The sequence below is a fragment of the Embiotoca jacksoni genome, unplaced genomic scaffold (assembly GCF_022577435.1).
Source record: "Embiotoca jacksoni isolate LCO1_2020_lvr unplaced genomic scaffold, fEmbJac1.0.p SCAF_2, whole genome shotgun sequence".
Classification (NCBI taxonomy): Eukaryota; Metazoa; Chordata; class Actinopteri; family Embiotocidae; genus Embiotoca; species Embiotoca jacksoni.
Window position 1 is genome coordinate 493,227 of NW_027185340.1, and position 20,036 is coordinate 513,262.

The window sequence follows — 20,036 nt, forward strand, 5'->3', positions numbered from 1 at the left end:
TGGCAAGGCCTACCCCCCCCTCCCCCTCCCCCACCACCACCACCACCACCCCCCACCTCGACACCCGCATCCCCAGCCACACGTCGACTTCCTCTTTCCAAACAGGAGTCCGTAGCAGGTCCTCACCTCGTAGCTTGAATGCATAGCAGTTGATAAATATTGGTAGTTCATCTCAACAACACAACTATCGTATCATGTTGCTCAGAGACAAGACTGAGCTTCAGTGATCTTAATATTTAATAGTAACTTAATAATAAACTTCATAGTTTTACGTATCAAATACCTCATATTTCACTTTATACCACATTCTGAAACAAAGCCTCACTTTTCCGTCCAAGACAAGATGTTTGTCGCCAGCTGCTGATGAGATTGTCTCATTAATTTAGTGAGTGGTTATGTGAAGGACTGATTAATGTGCAAGGTTGGAGATGGCTGTGGTCACATTAGTCGAGTCTGTTTCTGGGAGAACCGACACCAAAGTGACCTTTTGTCAGCTGCTGCGTTGATAAGGGAACTAAACAGATGTTCCTCTTCCTACATATCTGTTTTTTAAACAGTTGCTGGAGAACCACTTAGTTTTTTGTGTCTTTAATTCACTGTATATTTAAGAAATAATAAAACTAACAAGATGTTAAAAACGGAGCCAGAAATGATGAGCATGTTTCTTTTGGCAAAAGCTTGTTTTCCAATCAACATATTTTATAAAGATAATTTGAGCGACACATTATTTTCAAGCTGTCTAAAAAAAGGTAATTCATTAACACCTATTTTCCAAATTGTAATAAGGCCAGCTTCCTTATTAAACATTAACCCAAAGTGAGAGACGGCTTTGGATTTCAGCCCTCCTTAACTGCAGCCAAGTTTCAGCAACAACCATCATGTTAAAATTTGTTTTGTTAACTGTTTAGAAAAAAACATTTTATTGGCAGACTGCACCAATGATACCAATTTACATAATTTCATCATTAAGCAATGTGAGGTTACCAACTGGGTGCACTGGATTAAAACAGGTGTACTCCAGGTTCACCATTAAAGATTAACAACTGTTCTTGGAAGTAATAACTACAACAGATTAAAAGTTGAACTTTTAAACATTTTTATTCAAAAGATGTCAAAGAAATAAACAGAATAAATCGGGCAACAATCTACAGATTTTTTTTCCGTTGGTTGAGTGTGTTGGATTTACAGGGATCTACTGGCAGAGATGCATTATAATTATGTTTTTGATTAGCTTCACCTGAAACTAAGGATCGTTTTGTTTTTGTAACCTAGAACGAGACCTTTATATCTACACAAGGAGCAGGTCCTCTTCCACGGAGCACGCCATGTTGCACCGCCATGTTTCTACAGTAGCCCAGAATGGACAAACCAAACACGGGCTCTTAAAAGGGCCTTTTGTGTTTTCCGTGGCCACCATAGATTCTCTTACAGGCTTGGAAGTGGAGGGTGAAGCGAGGAGTTGCAGTCTCACCACTAGCTGCCACTAAATCCTGCACACTTTTTTAACAAACACTGTAAAACAAAAGTACAGAAGATAGATTCCTTAAACTGTACATACAAGTTAACTCTGGCAATTGTGGCACAAGTAAAAAAAGAAAAAAAAATACTTTCATATAGCTCTATGAAAATCTCTTATTTCTTCAAGCTGACTGTACAAAAATCTTCATAAATTAGAACTTTTTCATATAACTTAATGACTGTTCAATATGGTGGTTACTTATATGAGCAATTTTTTTCATTGATGCACCTCTTTAACTCTTGACGCAGATACTATGGCACTCGGTTCAGACACCACTAGCAGCATAAACCTCACAAGACAGTATTACTTGTCAGTCTCAGGCGTTACACAGAAATCTCAAGGAGAATCACAGCGGCCCTTTACATTTGTTGCGCACCCCAGCTAACTACAGAGGAAATGCTTTTTCTAGACTCGAGACAAACCAACAAACATGTTTATTTAAAGGAGCACAGATTCAGTGAGCACCAGAAAGCTTTGTTGTCAACGGTGATCTGAAATGCTTTAAATCAGCTTCTGAAATCTGCTGTAATAAAAGCAGAAGCTATGAAACCGAATGTGTGAACATGAGTAGAAACATGCTGCCCCCCCCACACCCCCCTCCAAATGATTACACTAATACATAAAAAAAAAAAAAAAAAGGTTTGAGGAAAATTAAAGTACTTAAAACAACCTGAAAGGAAACAGCTGTATGTGGCCTGCTCCTGAGTGTGGCATTTGGTCTGGAAGGGCGGGCTGGACCTGCTAACCCGACCTAATACAGAGAGAAAGACAACTCTGAGGTAGATAACTGGTCTGACTGAACACCAGGTGGAATCAAAGGCTCGCTGGACGACTCCTTAATCAAAACGAGAATCACTATTTTTTTTTTTACACAGTGTCATTTCAGATTGCAATTGTAGCACTGTCATTTCAGTGATTTTTTTTTTTTTTTTTACTTTAATCTTTACTATGATAATCTTGCATTTCCATTTTTTCCTGTTGTCATGAAAGTCATATGTGACACTTGTTGGAGCCTTCTTTCATGCTTGTGTGTCTGCAATGTACTAACACCTTGGAAAACTGAATGTAAATGTAGAAAAAAGGCACAGTGTCCAAACTGCAGAGTCACTTATGTCCTGCTTGAAGAGACAAATGATGCTCCTTCCTCAGTGTACGTTCTCACAATCTTTGGTGAAGTAAACTACAGTTGAAAGTGCCAAGTTTGTTTGTTTCCTATCAAAGAGTGAGGCGCAATAAAATACGTGTATTCATCTCAACTCACTGAACTTTTGCCTATGTTCTATTATAAGGCTTTGAATAGTTTTCACAATCATACGTACGTTTTCCTGTTTTCAAATTAAAGTGAAAAATACATACCCCATCAAAATAACAATTAACATCACCCAAAAAGCAAAAGCACAACCAACAAAACACATTTGCCCGTTCTTACCCACCCCAACACGTTTAATTTCAGCTACTCTACAATACAAAGTAATAAAAAAGACAAGATTAAAAATGTGATCTTTCCAACATCCACAAAAATGTAGGGCTTTCTCACCAAATAAATATTCCATCTGATAAAATAATCAGATGTGGAGTTCATTTTTCTTTTAGTTTTAGGAGGGAAAAAGCAAAACCACATTGGGCTGTATTTTGATGATCTCAGCGCACAGTGCAAAGTGTATTTAGCGTGTCTCCAATCCCACTTTGCTTTAGTAACGGTGGATATTCTGAGCCAAAATCAGGCGCATGGTGCAAAACAGGCTGGACTTAGTGCCCTAATTAAATAAACCAGTGTCGTCCCCCAATTCCCTTTAAAAGTCAGGTGTGTTTGCACCTCAGTGGATTGCTATTATAACAGTGGATTAATTAAGTTGTAGAGAGAAAGAACCCGAACCCTTTCTGCAGATGAAACAAATCTGCTCATGTGCACATTGACGTACAGAAGGGATGGGCAATATGGAAAAAATAAAATATCACAATACGTTTGCCAAACACCTCTATCAACAGTGCCAAATTATTGTATGGATGACTTTTTTTTTTTGGGGGGGGGGGGGGATCCTACAACTGCTTTCTGTTGTTTCAAGATAGTTTGTGCCAACAATGCACCTGACCACAGCTCATTTTAAAACCTGCACGCCTATGGGTGCTCGGATGGGCACAAGTGTGTTTTCTATTTAAACAATGTGGGCATTGGATCGGAAAATGACAGCTTTGTTGGTCTGGAACTAGTAAAGACTCTTTTATAATGCATTTGGTGTCACTTTGCCCATTGATTTCATACAAATGTTGACTGTAGCTGAACTCCCAGGCAACAGCTCAACATTTTATTTAGCTTATTGCCGCTCTGTGGAGGTCTGAACTACTGTATCAAAACTATTAAGGCAAATTTTACTCGGACAGCAAGATTAATCTAAAGTTCTAAGAAATCACTTTACAAGAAAACAAAACTGAACACATCACCATAGCAACACTCACACAGCAAGCACAAGAACATCATTTTCAAAAATGTTTGGCTAAAGAAAAGTCTTCAAAAAAGAAAAAAGACATATTTACTATCATGCACTTTGCACAACTAGTCACATGATTCTTGTATCCTGTGGCAAACCCTAGTAAAAAATAAACTTTTCTAGTATGAAAATAAAACTTTTTTTAAATATAATTTGAATAATTTCATGAACTCAGATTTTCTCTGAAAATGATACCAAAAATAGTTTCACTTAAACATTTGCAAAACCTGCACATAAGAGATCGTTGGCGTCCACTGCATTTGTGGACATGATTGTTTTAGCTGTTGTCCAAATGTTACCTCAGCACTACTTGGTTTGTTGGTAGGAATACGGGGAATGATTGCCAGATGAGTCCACTTGTGACTGTGCACCATTTTCCTGGAAGAGAGTGAGATAATTATTTGGCACAGCGATTTATCTAAAAATAAGCAGTTTTAAATTACGGTGTGTATACACACACACACACACACACACACACACACACACACACACACACACACACACACACACACACAGCTGCAGTGTTGTCAGTGCACGTACCTCCACAGGAACAGTTGTCTGCATGTGTGCATACTGTGGGATATATGCTCCTTGCATAGCTGTGTTAGCAGCCATAAACTGCAAGAAAAGATGAAGACAGAGAGCATATTCATAGTCTGTATGTTTACAAGCACTTCTTAGGACCCTAATCTCAAGTATAATGTGTCAACTAATTTCTGATCGCATGCAGGGTTGCCTCACCGCTCCTGCACTACCCAGAGAGAGATGACTCATCTGCTGAGCGAGAGGGGCCATCATGGAAGGAGGCTGCAGTGGCATGGATGGGTCAATAGAGGGTGATATCACCGTACCCTGTGGGAACATTGGAAACAGGTGAGAGGAATGCAAATTAAATGAAGGATATTTTTCTGCAAAGCTAAAATACTTTATTTAATACATGAAACAAAGATGGCAGAATGCCATGACATCTGGAAATTAAATGCATATTAAGTTTTGTGAGACTGGATTTCAGGCAAACAGAAACTCTAATTTCAAGCCCACAGCAGAAGGTGAAAGTTATAAGTTGAGCAAGTTGTCTGTAAGCGTCTTGGCAGGCCTGAAGCATCAGGCAGTGTTTTGAAATCTATGCTGGCTCTTAAAAAAGGACTCTTCTATCTATTGAAAACCATCCGTGATAAAATATTTAGCGTCTGATACACAGCTTTATATAGCCTCTCAAAAGCAGTTGTTTTTACATTCCTACACAAACCCTTTCATACTGTAAATCTTCAAGGAGCGGTGTCACCTAATGTGTAACTACTACTCTCCCCTATTGTGTCTGTTTACGGAAACATTTTTCAATTCTGTTGCAGCCGCTGAAGGAAATGTTTTGATGAAATAGAGGACAGAAAGGGGGAAGAGAATTGTGGTGATAACATAGAGATCTTGGTCTTACTGGGTGCTGCATGATGTAGGGTTGATGAGGCACCCAGGATGGGTTCTGCACCTGGAACATAAAAACCACCGTCTGTTGGCGAGTGATCACATGCGACAGTGATTGGCACAGAAACGAGTATAAAACTCCCAGGGCCCTTTGTCACACGCTTGACCTCTAAAACCCCAAAGGACAAGTTTCTGGTTCTCGATGACTCATTTTAGAAAAACAAATTTTGTGCTATGATGTAAAAGGCTGAATATTTGTCACTTAAGAGAAGGATTCAAACCTGATACGTTGAAACAGGAGACATGTAAGGAGACATGGATGTTTGCGCAATCACCCTGTTTGAAATACTGTATGGTGTTGGAAAAAATCTGTGGACACAGGATTAAGTGTATTTTTAGATAAAGACAAGTGTATGTGAGGTACAATTAAATATAACAGACCACGATATGCAGCATATAGGTTGATCTAACTTACCCGTTTTGCATAGCAGCTGTACTGGGGTCGTATGTGAGTGTCATTCCAGCCTGGATGAAAAGAAGTCACAAGTTTAGAAACTAAACTGTAGCCTGCAACTAAAACAGAAATTCACCACCCATATTTTGAATGTAGAGCTCTCGAACCTGAAAAATGAAACAGTCAACTGCACAAGAAATTTTCATACTGGTGCGCTTCAACAAAATGTTCCTGTGTTTCACTGCATGATATCATTTTAAGAAGATTCTAAGACCTCTAAGCTGTTCTCAAAGCCACCAGACTCCTTCGACAAATCTGGTATTTGTACCTTGTAGAAGACGGGAGTTGCTGGTCTACTGCGGCCTCAATCACTTCGTTAGTGTTATTGAGTGACTTTGGTGCTATTCAGTCACGTTAGTTTAGATCTAAACTACAACAGAAACATTGAACAACGGACAACAGGAGAGTTGGAGGGAGAAAGAGAAGCCATGACTAACTAATAAGCCAAAGACTGATTTTTATTGGCAGCGGTGGTTGTTTCACGAGGAAGACAACATTTCTCATGATCCCACGCTAATACACAATGTCATCCACTCCATCTTTTCTTATTGTTCTGATTGAGAGACTCCTACTGGCAGGGACTGCATGTAGTGTGTTCAAGGCAGACAACTTGTGATGATGAATTTGTGGTCCTACCTGCACTTAAGTTTTATGTTCTTTTTTAAGTTTGTAGTATTTGTTACATTCTGTAATGTATTAAACACTTGAAGGCCTGAAGTGGTCCCAGTTAGCTGCTCAGTCCTTCTCACTCCAACCTGAATACCACTCACCAGTCTGGAGGTACCGTCTCTTGCCCAGGCCCGACTGTTCTGCCCAAATTTATTCAGACTTTGTCTCTTTTTCTGTCCACCATCAGCAAACTTGCACAGCAAAGGTTCAGCTGGTGCTAAACAGAGCGAAAAGGCAAGAGAATACAATCAAAGGTTTGTCTTGAACAAACACTATCACGCACACATTGTTTTCTGTCATTAATTCCTATTCAGTCTTTCACTCCCTGAAGCCTGGGAGTATACATTTATTAGCCAACCTGGGAACACTGACATCTAATTTGGCAGCTGTGGAGCTGTAATCCCCTCCCCTTCCTAAACGAGGCGAGGCCAGCGGAGACTATTTCAGTCTAATAATCCAATTAAAAAGCTTAGAGAGGGAGTGGAGGCCACACAGAGCAGCTCTCTCTCGCTTCCTTTGTCTATGCGCTGCCACTTAGTGTGTGAGCTCTTCACCAACAGACTTACTGACTCCTGTTGGAAGCATGAATCATTTGACCAACCGCTCCACCCGCCTGCACAACTCCACCCATTAACACAGTGCAGATTATAGCCATTATAAAACAAATTGTTTCCTTTACATGTTTTTTTTTTTTAGTGACACTGCAGTTAAACTAAAAAATATCATTTCACGAGACATTTCTGCAGCATGTGCCTGCAAAGATAAGATAATTGTCGAGCATGTTCTTACCTGGAACACCTGCAGGTGTCTTAATAAACTTTCCGTTAAAGTGAGAAATGACTGCATCACATTTTTCAGTTGACTCCATCCTGAAGTTAATAAAGACATACAGAGCATAATCAGTGAGAACCGCAGCAACGAGGGCGAGCAGGTGCTTTCCTAGAACTGCTTCTTTTACATATCTTTTATAAATCTTTTATGATTCCAGCAGGAAGTGGTGATTTATCGTAACATATTTTTATCAGCAAGTCTGTAGTGTACATGTATTGTGGAATTAACTTGTTTAGTCTCCGCCGCTGTGGCCACACACACACCTGTTAGACAACGTTAACACGCACACATTCCTATGATGCACACTTTGTCAGTCATGACGGTGGTTTACCTGTCAGGTATTTCAGCCAAATGTCAGGTTAATCTAGTACGACTGGCAGAAGCCAGCATTACCACTATCTATAATTAAATCAGCCAGTCATTGTGAAACTAATTTTAAGAGTTTCCACTTGTACATTGGAAAAACAGTTCCTTCTGCCTTGTTATCAATAACACAGCTGTGTGTTTTTAAGTCTTATTTTAGAAACTAAATTCCGCATCAAAAGTTACTGAGATCGTTTGAGAAATCAAACAAAAACATGTTGTTCTTAATCTTCTTAAAACCATTTCAAAGGTGCGGCATGCAACATTTTAAAATATCGTAATTTTACACATGGTCTTAATCCCGTGGTATTGTTAGCACAGTTGTATTTGAAATGAATACCACATTTCCCTGCAGATTTTCTACCCTAAGTTTGAGAAAAGGACCTGAAATCACTTCCGTTTCACTGGTCAAACAGCGGTTTCTTCCTGTTTACTGTTTTAATGATGTCTCTCTTGTCCATGAAACAATTCAACAGATTTTTGTTAAGTAAAATAAAATGCTATTTAAATGCCAGAGGAGGTTTTCAAAATCATTTCAGCTGGACACAATTCATTTAGTTTACTCATGCCAATATGCCATGTTTGACGTAGTTTAGATGTATTATTATACATGTACAAATATAGTCAATATAGTTTTCGGTTCATAAATCACTGACAATAAATTGGCCTGTAAATCCAACCTTGCAAAGCCCACTCCTCTGCTGACTCCACTGGAGTCCCTCAAGATGCGTGTGGATATAACTTGGCCAAAATGCTTTAGCATGTTTTCCAGTTCCTGCTCATCCATAGATGAAGGCAGGTTGGAGATGTACAAGTTTGTGGGGTCTTGTTCTTGTTGCTGTGAAGAGAGAAAAAGAGAAAGAGGTAGACAGATTATGTAATTACACTACAGGAAGTGCTTAAAACACAACTGGAAAACAAAATCATTCCTTTGTCGTTCCACATCCACATTGTTTTTTAGAAATGTGTACAATGGAAGGAATAAGAGAAAAGGGAAATAGGTATAGTTTTAAATTTCTTAATATTTATCCCTGGAAATGTCTCAACATCTAATATACGTCTAATACTCATCTCAGTAATGAGGTTATTGTGTGTTTACCACCGTTTCTTCCTGTGGGTCTGTTGGGGGGTTTTAAGTAATAAAAGGTCAGTATGAGAAGATAAGAAGAGGTTTACATGCAGCCAATGGTGGCTTAAGGCTCACATCAGCTGATTCCTTGCTGTATTTTAATAGCATCAGCAGAAACATAAGCCACGGCGATGAGTCCCTGCGGAGCGCCCTCTCACCATTAATATTCATCAGTGTTGTGTTGTTCAGAGTCAGCAACAGCGACAGTTTGGACTGTAGACAGTAATAGACTGACAGGAAAATCAACATGTCACTATTAGAGGACAACGAATGGGGTGCAGCTTTGGCTGCAGCAATATGTTTAATCAGAGGAATTAGTCCTTCAAAACATTGAGAACAGACGAGAGGATGGAGTGTCGGGTGCGTGGATGCGTTTCACTGCTTTTCCCTCATTGGTTAATGTATGCATATACTCATACACACAGTACAACCACAAAAGGCTGCTTCTCTGCGATACCTTTTCAGCTGCTAAATGTAACCTCAGCCTCCAGTGACGAAACGTATAAATTGATAATAGCAGGAAGCTGATCTCTTTTCAGCAGTTATATATTTATTACCTGTCGCATATTTTCTTCAGAAACAAATCGGACTTATGCAGTGAGGGTTTTTGCGAAGTGAATGACCACATGCTTTATTGATGTAAGTCAACAGCTGCTCTTTTCCGGTACTGACTTCATTTTGCAGATACTAAAAACGTTTTGTGTAAATGTGTGACTTTTTGTGAATGCTTAGTATGTTCACACAGAAAGGTGAGCCTATGATAAAGTATTGTAATATATTCTCTGAAGTGACATGAGGTAAAAAGAAGAAAAAGTCCCTTTTCACCACCTGCCTCTCATAATAATGAGACGGACCACCGAAGGGCGCCTGGGCAGATAAAAACCAGTAAAAGACCTTTTATCAGAGAGTCTATTAAGTCCAAACAAGCTTCTGCAATAGTTGAAATAAAGCAAGAGAGGCTCACAGTTTATATCGGCATTTACTCTTCACAATACAAAGATTAAACTCAAGAAAGCCCTTCAGAGCTGCTCTATTTTAATTAAAAAAGCTAAATGGCTGCAGGAAGGCAGGGAAGCATATGAAGAAGCCCACAGAAGCCCAGACAGGGAAATAAAGGGAAGGCTTCTTGGTCCTTGCTCAGTGCTGTGTGGGAATTAATTTCTAATCCTAGACGAGTTCCTGTTACCATAACAACAGACAAATAATTTTGGTGCATATGCTCTAGTTTAAAAAACCATTTAAAGCACTAATGTTTACAGAAGAGGGAGCCCATGTATTTTAGAGCACCGTGATGACCCAGGACATGTTTTGTAACTTTGAGCCAATGATTCCAAAAAAGATGCAAACTAGAAATTTCCAGCAATTTTTATGATGTTCAGTATGCTTATTATCAGTGGAAGAGATTACATATGACTAAGTTTAAAAACTGTTTTGACAGTTGTTGTTTTTCTTTACCTGCATTTCTTTCTAACTCAATTTTACAGCAAAAACAAAAATCAAGTAAAATCTCCACAAAATTGCACTATTTAATGCTAATCTATGTTTTAGTACAAATATTAACATCATCTTAACAATTTGAGTCAAAAAGATACATTTCTGAAAAATTTACATGAAATTCAGAAGATCTTAGTGTCTGGTTTGCTTTCTGCTTTAATGACCGCATCCATAAATGTTCAATGGGGTTGAAGTCAGGTTGACGGTGGAGGAAAGCCCATGAGGTGTGTTAGGACTCATTAGTTTGAATCCTTAAACGCTCCCACCACCTTGTTTCACCGTAGTTTTATTATACTGTGATTCTCTTCTCTCTCTGTTACTGCCAGAGACCTCAAACTTGGTTTCATCAGTAAACAGGTTTTTTTAGTCATTCACTGTGAAATGCTGTTATATCTCAGCCAAACATTTGGCCTCGTTTCACCTTCTGAAAAGTGGTTTAGAGATGTTTCTTATTATCTGAGCGCACTAAAGGACGACTTTGCCTCGACAGTAGTTTGCTGATTGGAGTCATGTGTTTTTATTATCCGTGATGAAGTTGCTTTTTAATCTCTGTGAACAAAGCTTGTATGTATTGAACTCCTGGTGGTCTGCCCACTCTTGGTCTGACTTATTCTGCTTTTGGAACAAATTATCCTGTTTCTGCAAACTGTCCCTTTAGAAACCTTCAGTCTCGCCTCTTTGCTGACACAATTCTTAGTCCTGATGTTTCTCACTGTCACAATGCTTTTTCAGTCAGCAATGTTTTTCTGGATGAATGTAAAAGGTTTTAGATGACTGATTACCCTGTTAAAAATGTAATAAGTAATGTCATTAATTTAATTAGATCATCAGTTTTGTAACACATCACATTTGATTAGTTTTTGACTCGGCTGTGTAAACCTCACAACAGAGCTCAACACTGATTACGGTCAAACTTTAATTAAAAGTTCTTCAAAATAACTTAACTTAAAAGCACACTTAAAGCACAACCAGTGAAACAAATCACAAGTATGTAGATCACAACTGACTGCAGCGAAGCAAAAGTGTTCCCACAACTTGAAACCGACTCCATGCTGGCTGATATAGAACTATTAACAGAGCTGGCTGACGTTCACAAGGTTTTCACGTCGGTTCCCGAAAGACTCTTTTTAAATATCTCTTCGTTTTATCCGACAACATGGCCAACCGCCTCGGCGTGGTTGCTTAAAGCAATCCACAATGATTTGATGCGAATTCCAAACAAGAGAACCAATCAAGAACAGAGGCACTAGACGTAGACACACGGCATTCCTGCACGATGAAAACATGCAAACCAACACAATGAATGTCACATATAAGCTTTTTACCCCAAAAATATATTCAGATGTAACACCTTTATAATCACCAACATTTTGAAAAAAAGCAACAGGAGTCAAACAGAAAATGAAACCAGAATTAAATGAGAGAAATAGGAAAGAGAAAGATGGAGCCCAGAGTGCAGCAGGTGGAGATGATGTTGACATGGAAAATGTATCTTACTGTTAAATACAGTCAAGTTCTCACTGTTATTGTCTTATCAAACGACAGCAGTAGCTGTGACCTCACAGTTCACTGAACATCAGCTCCTAGTAAATTGTGACCGTACACCAGCAGAATACATAATCAGCCCGTGTTGACATACAGTATTTCCTCCTATTATCCTATTCAAGCTATTTTTTGCAGAAACCTCCCCTAAATGCGTAATCAATAAGGACAGAGTCGCCTTGTACACACCTGCATAATTGATAATCAAACCGTGACTTGTCATCTGCAACAAACTGGTGCTCGTGTCACATTTGAACACGGTGGAAAGTGAATGTCTCAGTAAGTCTAAAGCGTACAATAATGCAGAAAACGCACACTGTTTTCAACCACATGCTTCCTTCATGACGCAACTCGTTGATCTCTGAGTCAGCGAGCAGTCTGCAGGCAGGCATTCCACTCGTGCTATTTAATACCAGGAGGATTAGGTTTCGTTTGCCTGACCAGCCAGATGGAGGACAACAGTGTTACAGGGTGACTTCTATGGATGTGATATCAGGATTAGTCTGTAATGAATACCCACCTTTGCCATCTGAGCTTGGACACCAGTGGTCTTCAGGGCAGTCACAGCTTTCTGAGCTGCAGCGGGGCTGTCAAAGTCCACAAAGCCATATCCTGTGGAGACGAGCAGCACAGTTGAGACAATATTCTTTATCCAGCTCTATTCCATCTATTCCAGATGGTAGAAGCACTGCGTTGTGTGGGCTGCCCCATCTCTGTGATTTTGAGCTGCGTGTCCATTAGTGGTTATAATGTGTAAAGCTGTACTTACAGTCTGTTACGCTATTTTACAGTATGAAAGCTTCTATACACTATAGCTCTGTGTAGCTGTATGTAGATAGTGTGCTCGTGTGCTTTGTGTGTTTGTGGTAGAGGCCAAAGAGTGCTGAGGATGCAGATACCAGTGGCTCAGCTCTTTGTCCTGGGAGGTACAAACGGGGGGAGGGGGGGGACGACCTGGAGTCTTTAGCCTCTACTGCACTTGCTGTTAGGATGTGTAATTCAAACAACACTACACTGTAAAGGTGGGCCTTGATTAAGTTTGTTGTTTGTTCTGCACGTCTAACTTCAAAGCTCCTTCGTCTGGTGATAAAGCCAGCTGTTGATCTGTGGATGGATCGTCTACTTCGTGCTTGGCTCTCAAATGACTGCATAGTTGTGGTAGACTTATGATATTCAAGCTTTATCTGGTAGATTTTGCAAAGACTGGATAATTTGAACGTAGCTTCAGTGACATCATCAAAAGGTTTCCCGAAGAGCCGTTTGAAGGGCAGTTTGTCACCATTTCAGCAGTGGCTTCCTCATCTAATCAAAATGGGCTAAGAGGTGGTGCATGGGTGGAGCAGAGGCGGGCCTACGAAGCCTTGGTGCCAAAACAAGTGCCGTGGAGAGTCTTTGTCTTTATGGCTCTGGCTAAGAGTTTATGGCTGAAACCTGCAGGCAGCTAGCCATCTATGACATCTTGTCACTTAAAGCAGCTCCGCCCCTAATCACGTAAAACATTATAAAAATGTAAACAAGTTGGATGAAAATTCCTTCCATGCAGTTATCACAAACAGGGAAATTAGCTCCAAAGACCAAAACTGTTTTTGGTACCAGGCTGTAAACATGTTTATTTCTGCTGTAAAGTTGAATATTTTAACACAAGTATCAGAAAAGCTCTTTCTGGCTTGGTTTTGTGTTGACTTCATGGTTGGAGCTCGACTGCCTCGTTGTCCTTCATTTTTTTGAAGACTTTCCACACAGAACTTTTTGACGATTGTACTCGTCTTTGCATGTTTCTGCTGTTTGTTGTGTTTTACTGGATCCAAGGAGCAACTTGTTTTCCTTCTTCTGTTGTTTAATGTTGAGAGGCAAAGAGCTTTTAGGTGCATTAGCACCTCCTTCTGGTAGTCGTAGCACAGTACCACCAGTGTCAGTAAAAACAAGGGAAGTAAGACAAAACGATAGTCACATCATCATTTCAATTGTTTATTTTTGTTAATGACTATTTTATAAATTTCAAGTAATGAGCCAACCTTACTTGCTATATTTAACCTATTCAAAATAAATGATGGTGTATATATCAGGACTCCTTAAAATAAGAAATCGGTCATCCTGTTCAATTTTGTGAATCATTGTCTTTATTACTAGACTTCTTTTTTTAAAACAATGACTTCAGTCACATAATTTAGTAAAATGTAACATCACACAAGGTTATTGCTAAACCCAACTCTGAGTTCTATTTAAATGTCCAGTTACAGCCTTACAAGGTCTTTTATGGTGTCTCCTTTCACTGAGAGCCTTCAACTAACTGGCATCTGTGTAATCCAGAGGACAGTGACCAAACAATCTCCTAATCCCATCCCACGGGAGAGAATCAGTAAATCCCTCCTCAGTCAGGTCTTCGGCCTACTAGAACTGGAACAAGCCCAACAATGTCACTCAGCAGGGAGAGGAAGAGTCGGCTACTTCTTCCCAGGAACTGTGCACAACAGTGGCACACCAACAGACAAGGGCTGTGGTTTAAAATAACATGAGCTGGGAGGCAGCCTGAAGCAGCCTGACTGTCTGTTTCCTGACGTTCCTGAAGTTCCTGGATCATGTGCAACGACATAGCTGCTGCATGACTTGATGTTTTGATTGAATCCACACTGGTGTGTACTATTTTTGGGGACTTTTGGGAAAGTCTAGTGATACTCTCTCTCACAGGGAGGTGCCGAACATCCTGCAACTCAGTGAATGAGATTTCTTTTATACATACTGAGTTATAGGAGAGATAAAAGAGGGCAGTGCTGGAATGAGAAAAAGAGCTTCACACACCTTTACACTTGTTTGTGGTTTTATCCAGGATTGCTTTTGTTGATACAATTTTTCCATACCTAAGGGAGGAGCAGAAAGGCGAGGTATTGTTAGCAGGATTATGTACCAGAGACAGCCAGTTCTAAAACACACAGAGGGAGGGTTGAGCAACAACCCATGACATCACTGTGAAAATATGAGAAACAGGAAGTGGTTTCCATGTGGTGTTGAAAACCCCACCATGTGTGCAAAGCATTGATCTCAAACAGTCCCATTTTCTTTAGCCAAACTAAACCACTCTGTCAAACTTTATACGGAGTCATCAAAGGTGCTCGTAAGAGAAGTCGTTTAAGGAGCTCCTGTACAGTTAGGATGATTAAAGACTACTATATTTTAAGATAGAGTCATCTATATGTAAAGGCAAATTATCCTCATATAATTACTCTTTCCATTTTATATTGTATTCATATATTGTAATGTATTCATGCAGACTACAGGAAAGTGCTGGTCCCGGTACCATGTTACTACAGGGCTACTTGTTATAAGACACTTTCATGCAGGTCTAGAGGTTGGTATGTTAAAAAAAACAAAAAAACAAAAAAACATTTTCTCAGAGTCTCAATAGTGATAAGGAGCATGAGGTGCTTTAATAGGTTAATGTTTCACCGCTTCAAACTACAGGAGGTTTCTGGAAAACATTTGTGAACAAACTCAGGCTAACAAGACAAAATCCAGAGACGGCAGTTTAACCCTCGTGTTGTCCTCGGGTCAAAATGACCCGCAGCTGTGTTCAAACAAGTTCTATTTTATTTTCATATTTTTTGGGATCATTGGTGACAAGGAGGCTGTGAGGGTTTCTTTAAAGAATGATGACCAATGATCCCACAAAATATAAAAATATAGAAATAAAATAGAACTTGGTTGAACACAGCTGCGGGTCATTTTGACCCGAGGACAACACGAGGGTTAAGAAAAGGACACCTTGAATCTTCAATACAACTGTCTGGCTTTTCTGTGGGTGAAAAGTTTTTAATAATGCAATTAATTCACTTGTAATATATTTATTTTCAATAACTGGCTGATTTGTACAGTAGTTTGTAGTCTAAAAGGTTTATATACTTCATGATGCAGAGTCTTTTGACCTACATAACACACCCCAGTGACACTGATACAAGACACGATGTGCACTGCGGTGAACCAGGGAGGTATTTAGCTCAGGATTATGATTGATGCCAATCTGGGTGAAAGAGCATGAACATATGACCTTTCTTCCCTCTGACCTCAAATCATGTGGCTACAGCATCTTAGTTTTTACAGTACCATTAAAATATACATTTAATAAGTACATTTATATGCAGATATAACTAGTTTACACCACTGAAGGATTATTCATTCTGATCCTGAACGCACAAGAAAATAAGTTGTTTGCTCGCAGTTTTACATAAGAAGTGGTAAAACAACACATTTGATCAGCTGATGTTAAAACAGGTGAAAATGATTGCAGTTGCATTCAAGAAAATTTGAAAACTCTTTAGATCTAAAATTTTCCCATTTGAAAATGTATTTATAACTCAAAAGTAAAATAGAAACATCCTTAAAGTCAATAATTTTTTTATTTTTTTTTTACCCAGACTTTAGTCATGTTGACTGTCAGTGCAAATTGAAACTAGAATAAGTAGGCTACAAAAAAAGATCAGTGGCTGATCAATAGCAGACAGTAATGAGAGGAAGTGTGTGACTCACGGCTGGCAGAGCTTGACCAGGTCATGGTCTGTGGTTGAAGGGGAAAGGCCTCGGATGTACAGGTTTGTTTTGCTGAGTTGGTCCCAGCCTGCAATGCTGCTGCTGCTGTTGGTGCTGCTGTTGGTGTTTGGGCTGGGTGGAGCCATGGGATGTGACGATGGAGCAATAGCTGGCTAGAATAGAGACGCAAACACGAGTTTTAATTCTGTTTCAGGCTGTGTTGTGAATAAATGAAGTATTAATCCATATAATTGCATTGTGCCACATCAAGACATGGCTCAAATCTAAAATTAATACAATGTCATAATCTGACATTTTTGCAAGTCACTCTTATGCAGTACAGTCGCACACAAGGGGAATATGTCGGGACATTGGACATCATTTCAGTAGTATCATCTGACTTTCTGTCCAGTGTGAGATTAATGTTTTACTGAGCTGTGATTCACATGTGCAGAGTAATTCCCATCAGTGTCAGCCCAAGCGCTCCACAGGGACTTGTAGCTCTGACATCAGTGTGACACTGATGTCGTGATGCCTCAGTGTTGAATAAACGATTTGCAGTCATCTCGTGTGTAGCGCTCGACTTCTTACACTTCGTATTGTTATTAACGTGACCGTGACTCTTTCCTGGAAGTCAAAACTTTTCTAAGTATAGGTATTGCGGAGGATAGCTGTAGGGCCTCTTTGTGCTTTATGTTTACAAGACACAGATGTCCTGGTCTGACAGAGCTTCCCCCTTCAGGGATTTGTCTTCTTCCTTACTATCTGACACGGATTATCCCGCCAACCCCCTCTCAGGACAACCTGAGGAATCCCAAGCATGAAGTGGTGACAGGTTTTAGCGACCAAAGTCTGGACTTCAGCCGAGAGGATCTTCTCTTGTGACCGACTCGGTCGACCGCCTCGCATGCCTACACCGTGGAACATGTCTGACCTACTGTTTTCCAACTGACTCATGGCAGAAGTCCTTATTTCTTTCATCTCAACCTCCAGTCACATGCTCACTTAAGGGGAGATGTGATAAAACTCAAGTGTATGATCTCACTCTTTATCTACTACCTCAAATCCAACAACCTTAATATTGACACTATTGCAACCAGGAACATGCATCACAAATGTCAGGCTAAAAACTTACTAAACAATAATTATACCAAATACTACATACCAAAAGATCTCAATGGTGTGCAAAAGCCATTGTGGCAAGTACTGTGCCATTATAATAGTTCAGTCTTACAAAATTCATCGCTCAATTTTAATAGGGTTGATCAAAACACAAGAAATAAGACAGCATATTTCAGTCTCTCGAGAAAGACAGATTCTTGAGTGGTAAATGCTGAATAGTGACTCATTTCCTGGAGAAATGTAAAGCTGAAGCTATCTTGACTGTTTAGGTTTCAGGCATGAATTTCAGGTAGTTGCTATGGTGATCAAAAAGTAAATTTTATACCCGTGTAAAGTTAACAACTATAACAAAAACAAGCTGAACTGTAACACTGCATTCTGGAAAGTCTGCTAATATGCTCAGTAGATTTGACTCCGTTCTTGTCTGATATTTTACAGTGCAGGAAAGGAGACGAGGAAAAACAACCAACACCACCAAAAGCCTTAAGTTGCATTTGTAACTTTAAACTTTTGACAGTCGCTGTGATCACAGAATCAAAAGCTGTTCGAAGCTATAAACATTTAAAAAAAAAAAAAAAAAAAAGATGTTACTCTGCCAAATAGTTACTTTTACTGAGAAACTGAGACTTGCATTATATAGATTTTAGTAATCATTTATAACATATACTACCATCTGAAAATGCCAAGCACAGACACTCGGATGCAGGACTGTGAAAGAGTAGAGGACGGCATCTTATCAGCGAGCTCCAGACCAGCAGAGCCCGTCATATCCTAGCTGGAAATATACACAGGGTTTCCAGTAACAGGCCTCGCCCATGGAGAGCAGCCTGAGCACTGCAGAGTCAATATGCTTCTTCAAATCTTTTGACTGAAGGGAGCTTTTAAAATCTATATGTAACTGGGACAAAGTGAATTAATCAGTGGACACTTAGTCACCCATGATGTATAATTATGTACAATATAGAGAAACCTATATAACACACTGAATGGATTACATTAATGTAGGACTGCCATTCACAATTATTTTCATTAGCAATTAATCTGATGATTACTTTCTCGATTAATCATTTAGCTGTTGGTCTTTAAAATGGTGAAAAATGTGGACAAACAGTTCTCGAAGCCCAAGATGCACCGTAAAATGTCTTGTTTTGTCCCCAACAACAATCCACACTAAAAAAAGATATTCAGTTTATTATCATAAAGGAGTAAAGAAACCGGAAAATATTCACATTTAAGAAGCTGAACTCAGAATTTGAGCCTTTTTTTCATTTGAAAAAATAGCAATTAATTGGTAATCAAAATAGTTGGCAATTCATTTTCTGTTATTTAAATAATCGATTAATTGACTATTAGTTGCTGCTCTATATCTATGGTAAATAAGCCATACTCTAAATATTTAAAGCAACCGGTGGCTCATTACTCAAGGTGAGTTTAATGAAGGAGGAACCAAACAAAATATCCACAGGTCTAAATCAGAAAGTATATGCACGATGGAAATTGTTGTTGTTAGTTGAGTTTCTGTAAAGTGGATTTAATGTCCAGCTAATGTGGACTTTAAACTTAAATATCCCAAATATGACATGAAGGATGCTGCTGTAATGGGCTGACCTGCACATTAAGCATGCACTGACGTCATCGGACTGTTTGTCTCGAGTCGACTGGACCTGAAAGCTTCTCATGAAGTCTTTGATCCACAGGACCGAACAAACAGCCTGAATTCATTCTTCTCTCCCATTAAGTTGATTGAGGCACGAAGCTGCTGTCAGGTAGACTTCCGGTCAGCTTAGTGGACGACACGTCTCAAGTCAGGTAAACATCAAAGTATTTACCTGTTTGCGATACGGAGTCCTCAGTGGGTTTCCACTGGTGGCAAAAATCATCCTCAGTTGGAACAGGGCTGTTAGTCTTTAGTTAACTACAGATTTCTATCGAAATACATCAAACTCCAGGTTTAAGTAGAAAAGTGGCTGACATAGACATCACTCCGCTGAAGGACGAGGAAATAGGTTTTCATGCATATTCGCGGTTCTCGTCGACTATCCGGTAACAGAAACCTCCGTAGATTGTCCCGCTCCGGTGCCTGTCCCGCTCCGGTGCCTGTCCCGCTCCGGTGCCTGTCCCACTCCGGTCGGCCTGTCCCGCTGGTTCGACTGGCTTCATTGATTTGCAGGCAGCGCTGCTACAGAGGGACAAACCATTCGGTCGCTTAGTATAGGGGGGGACGTGGAACCGAGGTCGCTGAAATACAGTACAACTCTGTTATTTTTAAGTAATATACATTAAAAGAAGATTTTGTGACTTATAACTAAAATCATAACCGGGTATTTGAGACTATCCACACGGCTCTTGTTTACTAAACACACAATATCAAGACACCGGTTCCCCTCTGCTGTTGTTCGCGTGAGAGGACGCATACCGAGG

General features: G+C 39.7%; 1 protein-coding gene across 1 annotated transcript; it reads right to left on the minus strand.

Moving 5' to 3' along the window:
• Window positions 1-1,079: 1,079 nt before the first annotated feature.
• On the minus strand, window positions 1,080-19,743 carry LOC138200819 (RNA-binding motif, single-stranded-interacting protein 1). Its single transcript, XM_069153725.1, has 13 exons — window positions 19,445-19,743; window positions 16,494-16,666; window positions 14,772-14,830; window positions 12,493-12,584; window positions 8,488-8,645; window positions 7,403-7,482; window positions 6,715-6,830; window positions 5,906-5,955; window positions 5,712-5,799; window positions 5,444-5,494; window positions 4,750-4,860; window positions 4,549-4,626; window positions 1,080-4,386 (listed from the first exon to the last, which is right to left on the minus strand). The coding sequence occupies exons 1-13, from the start codon at window positions 19,493-19,495 to the stop codon at window positions 4,315-4,317; spliced, it is 1,179 nt and encodes a 392-aa protein (XP_069009826.1). The 5' UTR covers window positions 19,496-19,743; the 3' UTR covers window positions 1,080-4,314.
• Between the last annotated feature and the right edge of the window lie 293 nt (window positions 19,744-20,036).

What these genes read in the sequence shown, in the direction of transcription:
- LOC138200819 (XM_069153725.1), bottom strand. Translation starts at nt 19,495, where the DNA reads ATGATTTTTGCCACCAGTGGAAACCCACTGAGGACTCCGTATCGCAAA. An exon ending in GGACTCCGTATCGCAAACAG is followed by an intron (nt 16,667 to 19,444) that starts GTAAATACTTTG and finishes TCTCTATTCTAG; the next exon opens with CCAGCTATTGCTCCATCGTC. An exon ending in CTCCTGTTTCAACGTATCAG is followed by an intron (nt 5,495 to 5,711) that starts GTTTGAATCCTT and finishes TTTATGTTCCAG; the next exon opens with GTGCAGAACCCATCCTGGGT.